Genomic DNA, 13,557 nt, shown 5'->3' with positions numbered 1-13,557 from the left:
GCACGTTGATGGCAGCACTCGAGAGCACCACCCTTTGTCTGACACCGTACGTACGTGCGCTCACGTGCCGTGAGACAGTACTGGAAGCACAGATGTGAGTGTACGCCAAGAACACACGCGCACAATTATTTGCTCATACTTCTCACTTTATCAAACGCGCACAGTGAAATCGGACGCGAAAGCTCCGCACACGTGAAAACAGAGCTCCGCCCGCACTACCAATGGTAATGGTACAGTCTCAGCGAATGAGAGACTCCGTGTTATAATTGCTCTCTTCAAGTGCGTAAAGACTTGGATATCACTGGAATAAACACTTGGCAGTCAATTGGAGGAGAGATGATGCGAAAGTACCCTGGGAGAGAATCGTCGCCAAAGGAAATCGTTTGGAATAGTTTCAACGTGGCATCATTGTTATCATAATATGCGTAAACTGATCCCCAAAAGAGACCAGGTGGGAGTCGTAACTCAAGACATAGCACGATTGTTTTGTCAAACTTCTTCAACCCCGACGACCGGCAATTGGTTTTCCTCGTATTCGCTCTCGCATTCGAGAAGCAAGGAATAAATACAAGTGAAAGTACGTCGAGAATCGATGCCCATGAAGGTTGACTTATTTATTGTATGACTCGACTCTTTGGAATGGACGGAAGTTTGAAACTCGGATCAACAAGAAGGGGAAATAACTTAACTCGGCAGTAGAGGAATATTCCCGTCGGAATTCGGATTGAAATTGGACTGTTGGAATATTGAACGCTCGTGTGACTTCATCTTTTTTTTTCACCCCTTCCTGGCCCTGTCATCTTGTTGTATCGTCGTACTTCTTTTGGGAGGAGGAAGAGGAGGAGGAGTCTGAAGAGAGGTGTCTGTCAGACGAGGCGCTCTCTTCCTGAAATCGGCGGGGTCAAGGTCAAAGGTGAAACATCCGAGTTTGTCACTCGTTTGTCATTAATTTTGTCACCAAAGTCTGTCTCGTGTTGTTTTGACCTAACGAGTTCTAAATTGACAAGGGGCGGGCGCTGGCTCATCTGACAGGTTCACTCGCTTAATATCCTCACAACAGATTTGGTGTGTTGACCGCATTTCATCGTAACGAGTCGTGTGTCGTCCTATTGATGTATACTAACCTCTTTTATGGATGATATGAAGGATTCATAAACGTTACACGTTGTATACGTCAATCAACTTGTTATTTTTTAAGTCAAAATTTTCGTGTTTGTGAAGGGGAAAATTATGGAAAATTTTAGTGCTACAGCAGTCCCATTAAGTGCATCGATGTCGGAGGGACCGACAATATTCGCCTCGCCATCGGGCGAAGAGAACGATGAAGACACGTTCCGTTTCACGGATTACACACAGCGGGCGATCGTGGCTTCGATGTTTATCCTCGCCTGCATCTTGGGGACGGTGGGTAACTCCCTGGTAATTATGGCTGTCATGTTCTCGCGGAAACTGCGGACGATCACGAACGTGTTTGTGGTGAACCTCGCCGTGGCCGATCTCCTAACATCCCTCGTGCTCGCGTGGAACGCCGTGGCTCTCCTCGCGAAGGACGGCTGGCCGCTGCCCGAGTGGGTGTGCAGTGCGGCCGCTGGGATCCTCTTCACCTGTGTGGGGTGCAGCATGTACACCCTGGCCTCAATCGCTCTCAACCGCTGGATCCTCATCACCAAGCGGTTGCAGAGCTACCAGGCGATATTCACCGTGCAGAATATGGCGATCTGGATCGCGCTCAGCTGGTTGATCCCCTTCTCGCTCTGCGTCATCCCCGCCCTCGCCGGCCTCGGCGAACTCGGTTACAATGCCAAGTACAGCACCTGCAGTCAGAAGTCCAACCACCCCCTGTCGAACTACTACGACATCCTGCAGGCGCTCGGTTGCTACCCAATTCCCCTGGTCATCATCATCGTCTGCTACATCAAGATCTTCCTCCACCTCAGGCACCATCTCAAGTCTATGTTATCATCGTCGGTATCGAGCCCCAGCAGCATGGACGGTGAGCTGTCGTCATCGGTCATCGATACCTCAGTCCCCAACTTCCAAAAGTGAGTACCAAAGTGTGCCGTATGCTACTGATTATATACCTCATTATCATCAGTCATCACCATCATACCACCAACACAACTGGAACTGCAAATATCAAGTAGTCCTATTTCAAAGGAAATACTCGATTTGTGAGAGGGGGATGAGTGAAAAATGTACACTCGGGAATTAAGAGGAAAATGAACAGATAATACTGTGTTTCAAACGCAGATCAGGAAATCTTCCCACTTGGGTTGATTCACTGTTCTGTCCTCTTTACAGGTAGGAAATCTCTGAATTGCACAGTATGAGTAAAATGTTAGAAGAAAATGACATAAATTCTGTATATAAAAGGTAATCATTCCTTTGACTTGTTGCTGAAATACATCCAGGCAAATGCTATTCTCCCTAGGTTCTGAGAAAGAGTCTGATCTAATGTTCTTTCTGTTACCTATTGAAGAAAAAAATATATTGTTTTTATTAAACCGCACAATTGTGACATCTCAAAAAAGTGTAGCGCTCGGAACTGTAGAGGGCAGCACATAGATTTAACAAGAACTACATGTAGTAATTTTCGAAAACGTCCAGCTTTACTCGTAGCAGATCGAACACACACAGCACACGCATATACACACGCACACATCCACACCCACACCCAAACACACACACGCACACTTTTTTTTTGTTTTTCAACGATGTTTATTCTGTTCCATTCAAAGTAATAGAAAAAAAATAACAATTTTCATTTGCTACAATTGAAATGACGAAAATATACATTTGTGATCATAATAGCAAATTTGCTATTGCTGTACATGACATAACAAAAATTACATTTTCATGAACAATTATCAATTTACATACAGTCACTTCCCCTATGCTCTCAAAAAAATTGCTTAAATTTAACAGTGATAATTCAATTCTTCTAGCATTAATCTTAATAATCATCCAAATGAATTATGCAGCAAAATTATACAGTAATAAATAATGGAACCATATTATTTATCAACCAATACCCGCCCACCTACTAACTCATATTCCTTACTGAGTCCCTATGACCACCCCCACCAGTTCCCTCCCTTCCTGTTTCCTCCCCCACCCCTATCTGTACACATGCAACACACAAACACACACAAACACACCCATACACACACACATACACATGCACCTAATTTGGTTAACTGCTCTTGCCTACACATCACAATATAGTAAATATAGTTATATAATCAGCCCGCCAACAGGCTGACAGGAACGCATGGGAAAGGAGGGGGAGAAAATACAAAACAACACAAGAGAAAAAAAAAAAGAAGAAGAAGAAGAAGAGGAGGAGGAATGAAGGAAAGGGAAAAAAATGAAGAAAAGAAAGAGTGGAATACTATGGAAACATTACTATTTTCTTAAAAGTCACAGACGTTGCACGTAGCTTCAGACTGGTTTATTCAACGAAGTCTCAAAATGTTCCCATTTTTGTAAATGTACATGTAGCTTCCCAGCCTTGGTCGCAAGGATTTTTTCCTCATTTATTAATTCAACAATAATCTTTTGCATCTTTTCTCCAGTGGGTAACTTATTTCCCGTTCTAGATTTAAAAATGATGTATTTTGTTAAGATAATCAAAATATTTACACATTTTGATCTATTTGAATAACCAGAAATTCCCCCAAATATATCTCTCCAATTCATATTCCTTAACTCATTTATATCAAAATAATTAATTATGAATTCCCATAACGGTTTCACTTTAACACAGTGTAAAAATAAATGCAGATAAGTTTCAGGCTCATGTTGGCAGAAGGAACAAAGGCTGTCTGTTACAAAACCAAACTTCATTAAACGCTCCTTAGTGTAAACTACGCCATGTAACATCATAAATTGAAATTCTCTATATTTTCTTATCAATGTACACTTACTCGGTTTAATAAAAAGATCTTTTATTTCTTTGTTTGTATAATCATAGCTACTGTGGTCATCTTTGATTTGTAAAACATAAGATGACTGTAAATCTTCCACCATAGCCTCATATATTTTTCTCGATTTTAAAACTTGCAAATTTACTCTCTGACCAGAAAAAATCAATTTTAAGTCAAAGTTTGTGGAATCAACTTGCTGAAGTGTACCTGCTCTCATAGAATCATTCCATTTCTGGGGTATAACATTAAATATATCATTCAGTTTAAGCAATTCTTCTACCTTAAAACCAAGACCCAAGCTTTGAAAATGTGACTGAGATCTCAAATGACCGTTATCTAATATATCTTGTATTGTAATTATTCCTGCATCAAATAAATCTCTATGAAAAAACATCCTACCTGCTATGCGTACACTCCTATTATTAAATATTATTGGATTTACAACCTCATTTTCCAATTGTCTATATTTATAGATATCGAGCCAAACCTTCAATATTTCCGAATAAAAAGGTGGTACATTATCTGTCATAATAGATGAATCAAAGTCACACATAAACAGGAATCTACCTCCTACAGTACTAAGACAGAAGTCAAAAAATAATTTCCACCCAACTTCTTTTTCTCCATATAGAAGGCGTTTTAGCCACATAATACGTTGTGCCTTAACAAATAACCGAAAGTTCGTCATTCTTAAACCCCCAAACTCATAATCTTGATACATAATATTTCTCTTTATACGGTCTTTGCCATGCCATAAGAAATCAAAGGTAATTTTTTCGACTTCTGAAAATACCCACTGAGGAACAACAATAAGTGATGCTACATAATTCAATTTTGACAAGGCGAATGTTTTCATAAGATGTATTTTTCCCATAAGTGTTAAATCTCTTTCTTTCCACCATCCTAAAAGACTTTTTATCTTACTTAATATTTCTTTAAAATTTAAATTCTCTTTTGCCTTAACATCTAAGGAAAAATAAATTCCTAATATTTTGATTTCTTGAACAAAATTCCCAAACAAATGAATATTTGGCCTATCTTTTTCCTCCCCAAGCCATAAGAAATTAGTCTTCCCTTTATTTATTTTGAGACCACTTATTTTCCCAAATTCATCAAATAAAAATTGTAACCTTTTAATTGAACCCTCATCTTTCACAAACAAAGAAATATCATCCGCGTATAAAATTTGTTTTATTTCATTTTGACCAAATTTAATTCCATTAATATCCTTATCTTTTCTAATAGCTCCAGCTAAAGTTTCCATAGCTAATAAAAATATATATGGAGACAGAGGATCACCCTGCCTCACACCCCGTTTGATATTAAAGTACCCCGTTGAGTTTCCACCGTTCATAACACAGCTACTGATATCCGTGTACAAGACTTTAACCCAAAATTGAAATGAATTCCCGAAACCAAATAATTGCAGAATTTTAAATAAAAAGATATGCGCTACCGAATCAAATGCTTTCTCAAAGTCCACCGCAACTAGATAACCGCAAGGATGTTCCAATGCATGAAAAAGAATGTCATCTATTATTCTTACAGCTTCTCCGATATTTCTGTTTTTCATATAGCCTACTTGATCATGATGAATAATTTCCGGTAACACCTTTTGAATCCTTTTAGCTAATATTTTTGATAAAATCTTATAGTCAACATTTAACAGAGTAATAGGTCTATAGTTTTGAACATACATACCATCTTTACCTTCCTTCTCTATAAGTGTAATTACTCCTTGCTTTTGAGATGTAGACAGTTCCCCCCTATTATATGCCTCATTTAGCGTTTCAACTAAAATATCTCCTAAAACTGGCCAAAAAGTATTATAAAACTCCACAGTAAATCCATCATTTCCCGGAGACTTATTAACTTTCATTTCCTTCAAAACTTCATAACATTCATTTTTAGTTACTTCACCTTCACATAAATTTCTACTTTCTTCATTTAATTTGGGAATACCAGATAAAAACATCAACTTTTCATCTTCAAGGATATCACAAGCAGAATACAATTTTTCATAAAATGTTCTAATAATTTTCAAAATCTCATTTTTATCTGACACTATTTCTTTCTTTTCATTGTATACTTCTTTAATAACACTTTTCCTTTTCTTAGATTTCAACAACTGTTCAAAATACTGTGTTTTCTGTTCTCCCTCTTCATACCACTCTGCTCTTGACCTGATTCTCAGACCTTGGCGAGAATAATCATACAAATTGTTTAGTGCTGTTTTTTTCTCTTCAATTTCATCCGTTATAAATTTTACAGGTAAAGTCAATAATTGAGTTTGTAAATGACTTATTTCTGATTCTAACTTTTCTATTTCCTTTCTCCTTCGTTTTGCCTTCTCCTTCGAATAACTGATTATAGTATTTCTCATTTTCATCTTTAAAAAATCCCAAAAAAGTAATTTATCCTGGATTTCTGGAATCAATTGTTCCCTTAATTGATAAATTTTCTCATTCAACATATTAACAAACTCAAGATCTGCACATAAACTATTATTAAATTTCCAATAAGATTTACCAAATGAAAATTTATCTGCTAGATTCTTAAGTTGTAACAAAATACAAGAATGATCAGGTGTAATTGACGTAATGATATCGCACTTATTAACCAAATTAAGTGCATTAGAGGAAAAAAACCAATAGTCTAAACGACTTTGAACGATTGGAATTTTGTTCAAGAAATCAAAATATTAGGAATTTATTTTTCCTTAGATGTTAAGGCAAAAGAGAATTTAAATTTTAAAGAAATATTAAGTAAGATAAAAAGTTTTTTAGGATGGTGGAAAGAAAGAGATTTAACACTTATGGGAAAAATACATCTTATGAAAACATTCGCCTTGTCAAAATTGAATTATGTAGCATCACTTATTGTTGTTCCTCAGTGGGTATTTTCAGAAGTCGAAAAAATTACCTTTGATTTCTTATGGCATGGCAAAGACCGTATAAAGAGAAATATTATGTATCAAGATTATGAGTTTGGGGGTTTAAGAATGACGAACTTTCGGTTATTTGTTAAGGCACAACGTATTATGTGGCTAAAACGCCTTCTATATGGAGAAAAAGAAGTTGGGTGGAAATTATTTTTTGACTTCTGTTTTAGTACTGTAGGAGGTAGATTCCTGTTTATGTGTGACTTTGATTCATCTATTATGACAGATAATGTACCACCTTTTTATTCGGAAATATTGAAGGTTTGGCTCGATATCTATAAATATAGACAATTGGAAAATGAGGTTGTAAATCCAATAATATTTAATAATAGGAGTGTACGCATAGCAGGTAGGATGTTTTTTCATAGAGATTTATTTGATGCAGGAATAATTACAATACAAGATATATTAGATAACGGTCATTTGAGATCTCAGTCACATTTTCAAAGCTTGGGTCTTGGTTTTAAGGTAGAAGAATTGCTTAAACTGAATGATATATTTAATGCTATACCCCAGAAATGGAAGGATTCTATGAGAGCAGGTACACTTCAGCAAGTTGATTCCACAAACTTTGACTTAAAATTGATTTTTTCTGGTCAGAGAGTAAATTTGCAAGTTTTAAAATCGAGAAAAATATATGAGGCTATGGTGGAAGATTTACAGTCATCTTATGTTTTACAAATCAAAGATGACCACAGTAGCTATGATTATACAAACAAAGAAATAAAAGATCTTTTTATTAAACCGAGTAAGTGTACATTGATAAGAAAATATAGAGAATTTCAATTTATGATGTTACATGGCGTAGTTTACACTAAGGAGCGTTTAATGAAGTTTGGTTTTGTAACAGACAGCCTTTGTTCCTTCTGCCAACATGAGCCTGAAACTTATCTGCATTTATTTTTACACTGTGTTAAAGTGAAACCGTTATGGGAATTCATAATTAATTATTTTGATATAAATGAGTTAAGGAATATGAATTGGAGAGATATATTTGGGGGAATTTCTGGTTATTCAAATAGATCAAAATGTGTAAATACTTTGATTATCTTAACAAAATACATCATTTTTAAATCTAGAACGGGAAATAAGTTACCCACTGGAGAAAAGATGCAAAAGATTATTGTTGAATTAATAAATGAGGAAAAAATCCTTGCGACCAAGGCTGGGAAGCTACATGTACATTTACAAAAATGGGAACATTTTGAGACTTCGTTGAATAAACCAGTCTGAAGCTACGTGCAACGTCTGTGACTTTTAAGAAAATAGTAATGTTTCCATAGTATTCCACTCTTTCTTTTCTTCATTTTTTTCCCTTTCCTTCATTCCTCCTCCTCTTCTTCTTCTTCTTCTTTTTTTTTTTTCTCTTGTGTTGTTTTGTATTTTCTCCCCCTCCTTTCCCATGCGTTCCTGTCAGCCTGTTGGCGGGCTGATTATATAACTATATTTACTATATTGTGATGTGTAGGCAAGAGCAGTTAACCAAATTAGGTGCATGTGTATGTGTGTGTGTATGGGTGTGTTTGTGTGTGTTTGTGTGTTGCATGTGTACAGATAGGGGTGGGGGAGGAAACAGGAAGGGAGGGAACTGGTGGGGGTGGTCATAGGGACTCAGTAAGGAATATGAGTTAGTAGGTGGGCGGGTATTGGTTGATAAATAATATGGTTCCATTATTTATTACTGTATAATTTTGCTGCATAATTCATTTGGATGATTATTAAGATTAATGCTAGAAGAATTGAATTATCACTGTTAAATTTAAGCAATTTTTTTGAGAGCATACACACACGCACGCACACACACACACACACACACACGGACAGACAGACAGACACACAATGTTATGTACATGTACCTTGTATGTGTATGCTGATGAGCAACACCTGCTTTTTCTTTCTGAAGCCAGCTATCAAACTTTCGTTGCGCAACAGCTGAACGCAAAGGAGTGGCTTCGGGATAGCGAGAAGGGGTTTCGAAGTCCCCCCCCCCCCCCCCCCCACGGGGGGGGGGGGGGACCTCGAAACCCCTTTCGAGGGAGGGAGGGAGATGGGTGGGGATCGTTTGTGTAATCCTTGTCTTACGAATCACATTTGCATTCGTCTTTTACCGCAGTCACAATGACTAACACAAAATGTGCCTGTGTTGCACCGAGACATCATTTTTTTTTTACATGCATATTTAAATCATTTCATAAATGAGTATGGCAAACCGACATCTTAGAGTCGATGAATTTCCAGTCCAAGCCGTTAGGTGATTGTGCATGTCTGCATTACCATTATGAAAAGCCATACGAATCAGTTGTCCTGTAAAAGATTATCATCATTTTACCGAGACTCTTGAAGGTGTATGGACCCTTGTAGGTCCACGGTGTAACAGTACAATTGATTGATTTACATAATTATTTTTTCTTCTTCTGTAACTCCGTGGAATATAGATGACAGTAATTTTGCTTCGTGATTTCGTTTTCTCCTGGTACGACTTTGGATGTACAGCGCTGCATGGAGGTCCTACTATTTTATAGTACAGCGGAAAGAAGTTTCGGTATTTTCGTTAATCGAGATAAGCTCTGTGAGAATTGTATAGTAATCTCATTCCATTTATACTTTAGGGCAAGTGGAGTAGGATTGCTAAAATTGAAAGAACCTCGCATGAAATTGGCCATTTGAATGCTTTATGATTTTACATGTTTTTTTTTTTCTTACTCGTTGAAAATGTCAGACAGAGTCATTTAACCCGTTCATGCTGTTGTCTCAAGTTACCACTGCTGTTGCCCACGTTCCGGATTTGCTGCTGGCCCCTGATCGGGTTAATCCAATGTAGGGCCTATTTGATTCCTTTGCTGGACCCCCCCCCCCCTTTTCTTCATTCGACCATGGACAGCTGATGTCTCTTCTGTCAGTCATTACATATAACTGTCTATTTTTTTTTAAAATCCTGGCATCTCTTTGTCTGACAGAACCAGATGGGTAAAACGGGAGAAAGTTTATATACCCGTCACACAAACGTAACCCTATAGTCATTATCCAATAGTGTCAAGGTTGCCCGTTTGGGACCATTATTCCCATTTTAGGCGAACCGCTCTGCTGGAAAAGAGGACCCCCTTTGTTACGCGATGAGACGATGACATGCGATCTCAATTCCGTAGTCTAAAGCGAAAAAAAAAGGTCCTGGAATCGCATCTTTTGATAACATTTTCTGTCATTGTAGGTAGAATTTCCAGGCGTCCATACCAAGTTACATAGGGCATCCCCACTCGTTCGTTATCGCGTTTCCCTCTCCCACAAAGAAGTGGCAAGTGCAAATTGAGTTGCCTTTTTTTCTTGTTGTCGGGTGGGGCTAGGGTAGGGGTGTCGTATGACATTGACTTCATATAGCGTTTAAACTTGACATAGGTCCTACATAATGTTAGTTCCAGCTGAGTAACAAGTTCCGATTTTTTCCTCTCTTTTTTGTGTGTCTGTGACATGACAGATGTTTAGCACATGAAGTCACGTCTAAACCTCGGAAATACTGCTTTGATAAGCAGAATAGATTTGTGAGCAACACCTAAAACACAATGCATTTCACTGTAGGGATGGTAAAAAGTTTTGGTCGAGTTGGGGAATTCAGATTTGAAGCTTTAATATACGAGACAATCAGATACAGCCTATGAAATATTAAAGAACGTACAATTCTAAGAGTAACTAAAAGTTTCTTTGATGAAAATTAGTTTTGAAATAGTTGACATATCCAAAAACCGAGTAAAATAAAGTGGGCCTAATAAAAGGTGGGTCTCACCTTTTATTAGCATCTCTTTGTTTATGGATTTCTCAGCCATTTCAAAATCAATTTTCATCACACAGACTGTGAATTCCTCTTGGAAATGTATGCTCTTTCATATTTCATATGAGGTTTCTCGTTACCTCACAAAAAAAGTTGGAGACCTGAAGCCCCATCTCAACCAAAACTAATACCGAAAGGTTTCTTACTACACTGTACCTCTCCCACCTCTGGTCTCACCTCCCTGGCCGAAGTGGACAGTGAACGTAGAGGCACATGTACTAGCTAGGCCTCCCTGGTCTCAAATACTTTACCTTTATACTTGCCCTCGAAACCTCCCTGGATGTGTATAATAATCTCGGGTCACACTCGTCATAACGATTATGTAGGGACAAAATAACCTATTCATGTTACGTAACTCGAAAACGCTATTGATCCTCACGGAATCCCCTTCCTTTTCCGGTCTTTTCGTTTTTATTATATCTTTCACTTGATATACGGGGCAATGAAATCTGCTGTTAAATGCGCCCAGCTGCTTTAAATACCCGCTCTCTCGGCGTGTGATGCGGCGATTCTGATAACTCCTGCACTGTCTGGAGCCATTGTTTTTTGATTTATTCGAAGTAGGTTCTGTGTACAAATTCCAAGTCGCCATGGGATGAACATTTCGAAACTAAAATGGAGACGGGAAAACCGACGATGATAATTCATGTCGTCTGCCTCAAAAAATTTCTTCTGCTATAATAGCAAATGAACATAAAGGTGGAGGAACAGAGATAGATAGACAGACAGACATATAGATAGATAAATGGCTAGATAGATAATTAGATAGATAGATATATAGATAGATAGTTGGATTATTAGATAGATAATTAGATAGGTAGATAGATAGATAGATAGATAGATAGATAGATAGTTAATTAGATAGGTAGTTGATTAGATAGGTATAGGTAGATAGATTAAGATAGATTATTAGATAGAGAGTGAGGGAGGGAGACATGGGGACTGAAATTGGGCACGAAATTTACATCATGTAATCTTTAAATCACTAAAGTGATTTATGTCTCATAGCATACTGAAATGATGACTAACTCACCGCATTGAATAGTACAATACTGCCGTATCACTGATTGCATACCTGATTTGAAGAAATAAGAAGGTCAATTGTGATGTACGTACAAAAGGGAATGATGACAATATCAATGCCATAGGACACAGTTACAGACATATTATGTGTAGGGGTGCAGAGCTAGGGGTGCGGAAGGGAGAATGTGGGTGGGCTGTGTCTTGACTGCTTAGGTTAGCAGACGAAATTTTTAGGTTTGTCCACCCCCACTCCTTTTTCTTCAAAATGGGCAGACGATTCATGTACTTTTCCCCGCTGGCTCTCAATCGTCGCGTTCCTGTGAGTAGGAACATATCGGCGAGAGAATGTCGTTATCTAACATAAACTCAGATAGGCCTTATCCCCATGTTTGTTACTATCTTATCCATATGATTACAAATGACGCAATGGCGTTATCCTTTAATAGTGAAGCTGGCACTCACTACCACAGCAACCTTCCATTTCAAGGGGAATCGAGGGTGGTCTGCGACAGAAATAGAACCAATATTGTTCCATTAATGACCACCCCAAACATATATCTTTACGACTTTAAATATGACCTTCAAGGTCCAATGTGTAAGCATTTTGCCTATGTAAGATATCCTTGGGTTTTCTTGCTTGTTTTCTTACAAGTGTGTTTTTTTTTCTTGTTTTTCTTTTAACGATTTGCAGTAAACCTTTATTTGCTGATATTCTAGACAAAGATCAATGTTGTTCTAGACAGTAGATTGGATGCAGTAGGTTTATAATTGCACACAAATGTGAGCATCATATCTTCACTCTTGTATTTCCTATTTAGTTACCTATAAATAGGGCCATCTTCCTATCTTCAGACTTTGCTTTTAAAGATTGTTCCTTGCATTCCACTTATCCGTGCATTTGGCCACATAAGTGACGATCAGGGTATTTGCATTGTAGGCCTATAGGTCCCCTACTTTCTCTTGCTCGAGACAAACGTCATCATCGAATGAGGTTTTTCCTAGCCAGAAGAAACCGCACCTGGTGACACTCATGACTAGACCACCCGATGGTCAGTCACTTTGCCATTTACAATGTACATATGTAGACAATTGACTGGTCATTATTCTCGTTAGCAGGACTAAATATGGGCACTATAAAAGTCAGCAGTGATTGTTTGTGATTTTTGTCGGGCACATCTCGTCCGTTCGTTATCAGTCTGACCGAGCTACCTCCCCGCCTGCCTCTCTCCCCCTCTCTACAAGATTATTTAGACCGATATTATGCCATGCAGCTACTGCAGCCCCATGATTATACAATGTAGGGTCTACTGTGTTATCGTTTTTAGTAATCGTCATGATTTTGAATAGCAAAACTATCATAGGTAGGACGTAGCAGTGTGTCAAGCCAGCAACGTCATTTAAACATTCGAGGGTGGCCTTGAAGTTGACGACGTGTATTATGAACGTCACTTGTCTATTTTTATTTTTCATTTTTTATTATCTTTTTTTAAACAGGGATATAACATGCATATATTTAGCTATGTTATACACTGATACTAAGTATCAAAAGCTGGCAACATCGGAAGTAGTTATCGACCGTACGTATTCTTGATCTGATGTTACATCGTTACTATCTTTGCCACTTCCATGTTAATACTAATAGGATCAAGAAGTACTCGCTAACCCTCCCCGTAAGATCTTTTGCGAACCCTCATTTGTAGCGGACAAACCAATCAATTATATATTTAAAAAAAAACGACATCCCCCACCGCCAAAATGTAATGCACTTGTGCAGAAAAATTGATTTCCCCTCCACTGAAAAAGTATGACCAAAATGTTGAAGAATGTTTTCTAATTAATATGAT

General features: G+C 37.9%; 1 protein-coding gene across 1 annotated transcript in view; it reads left to right on the top strand.

Moving 5' to 3' along the window:
* The first annotated feature begins 1,214 nt into the window (after window positions 1–1,214).
* Window positions 1,215–13,557, top strand: part of LOC139721363 (alpha-1D adrenergic receptor-like) — a 55,555-nt gene continuing 43,212 nt past the window's right edge. Inside the window, exon 1 of the mRNA XM_071632680.1 lies at window positions 1,215–2,042. Coding sequence (XP_071488781.1) covers window positions 1,231–2,042 — 812 coding nt within the window. The 5' untranslated portion in view covers window positions 1,215–1,230. The remainder of the gene's footprint in view (window positions 2,043–13,557) is intronic.

The sequence above is a fragment of the Diadema antillarum genome, unplaced genomic scaffold (genome assembly GCF_040938485.1).
Source record: "Diadema antillarum isolate AM-2024a unplaced genomic scaffold, OU_Dant_1.0 scf00000141, whole genome shotgun sequence".
NCBI classification, from domain to species: Eukaryota; Metazoa; Echinodermata; class Echinoidea; order Diadematoida; family Diadematidae; genus Diadema; species Diadema antillarum.
Note: the sequence above shows the minus strand (reverse complement) of the source record. Positions and strands in the feature narration are given on the sequence as shown.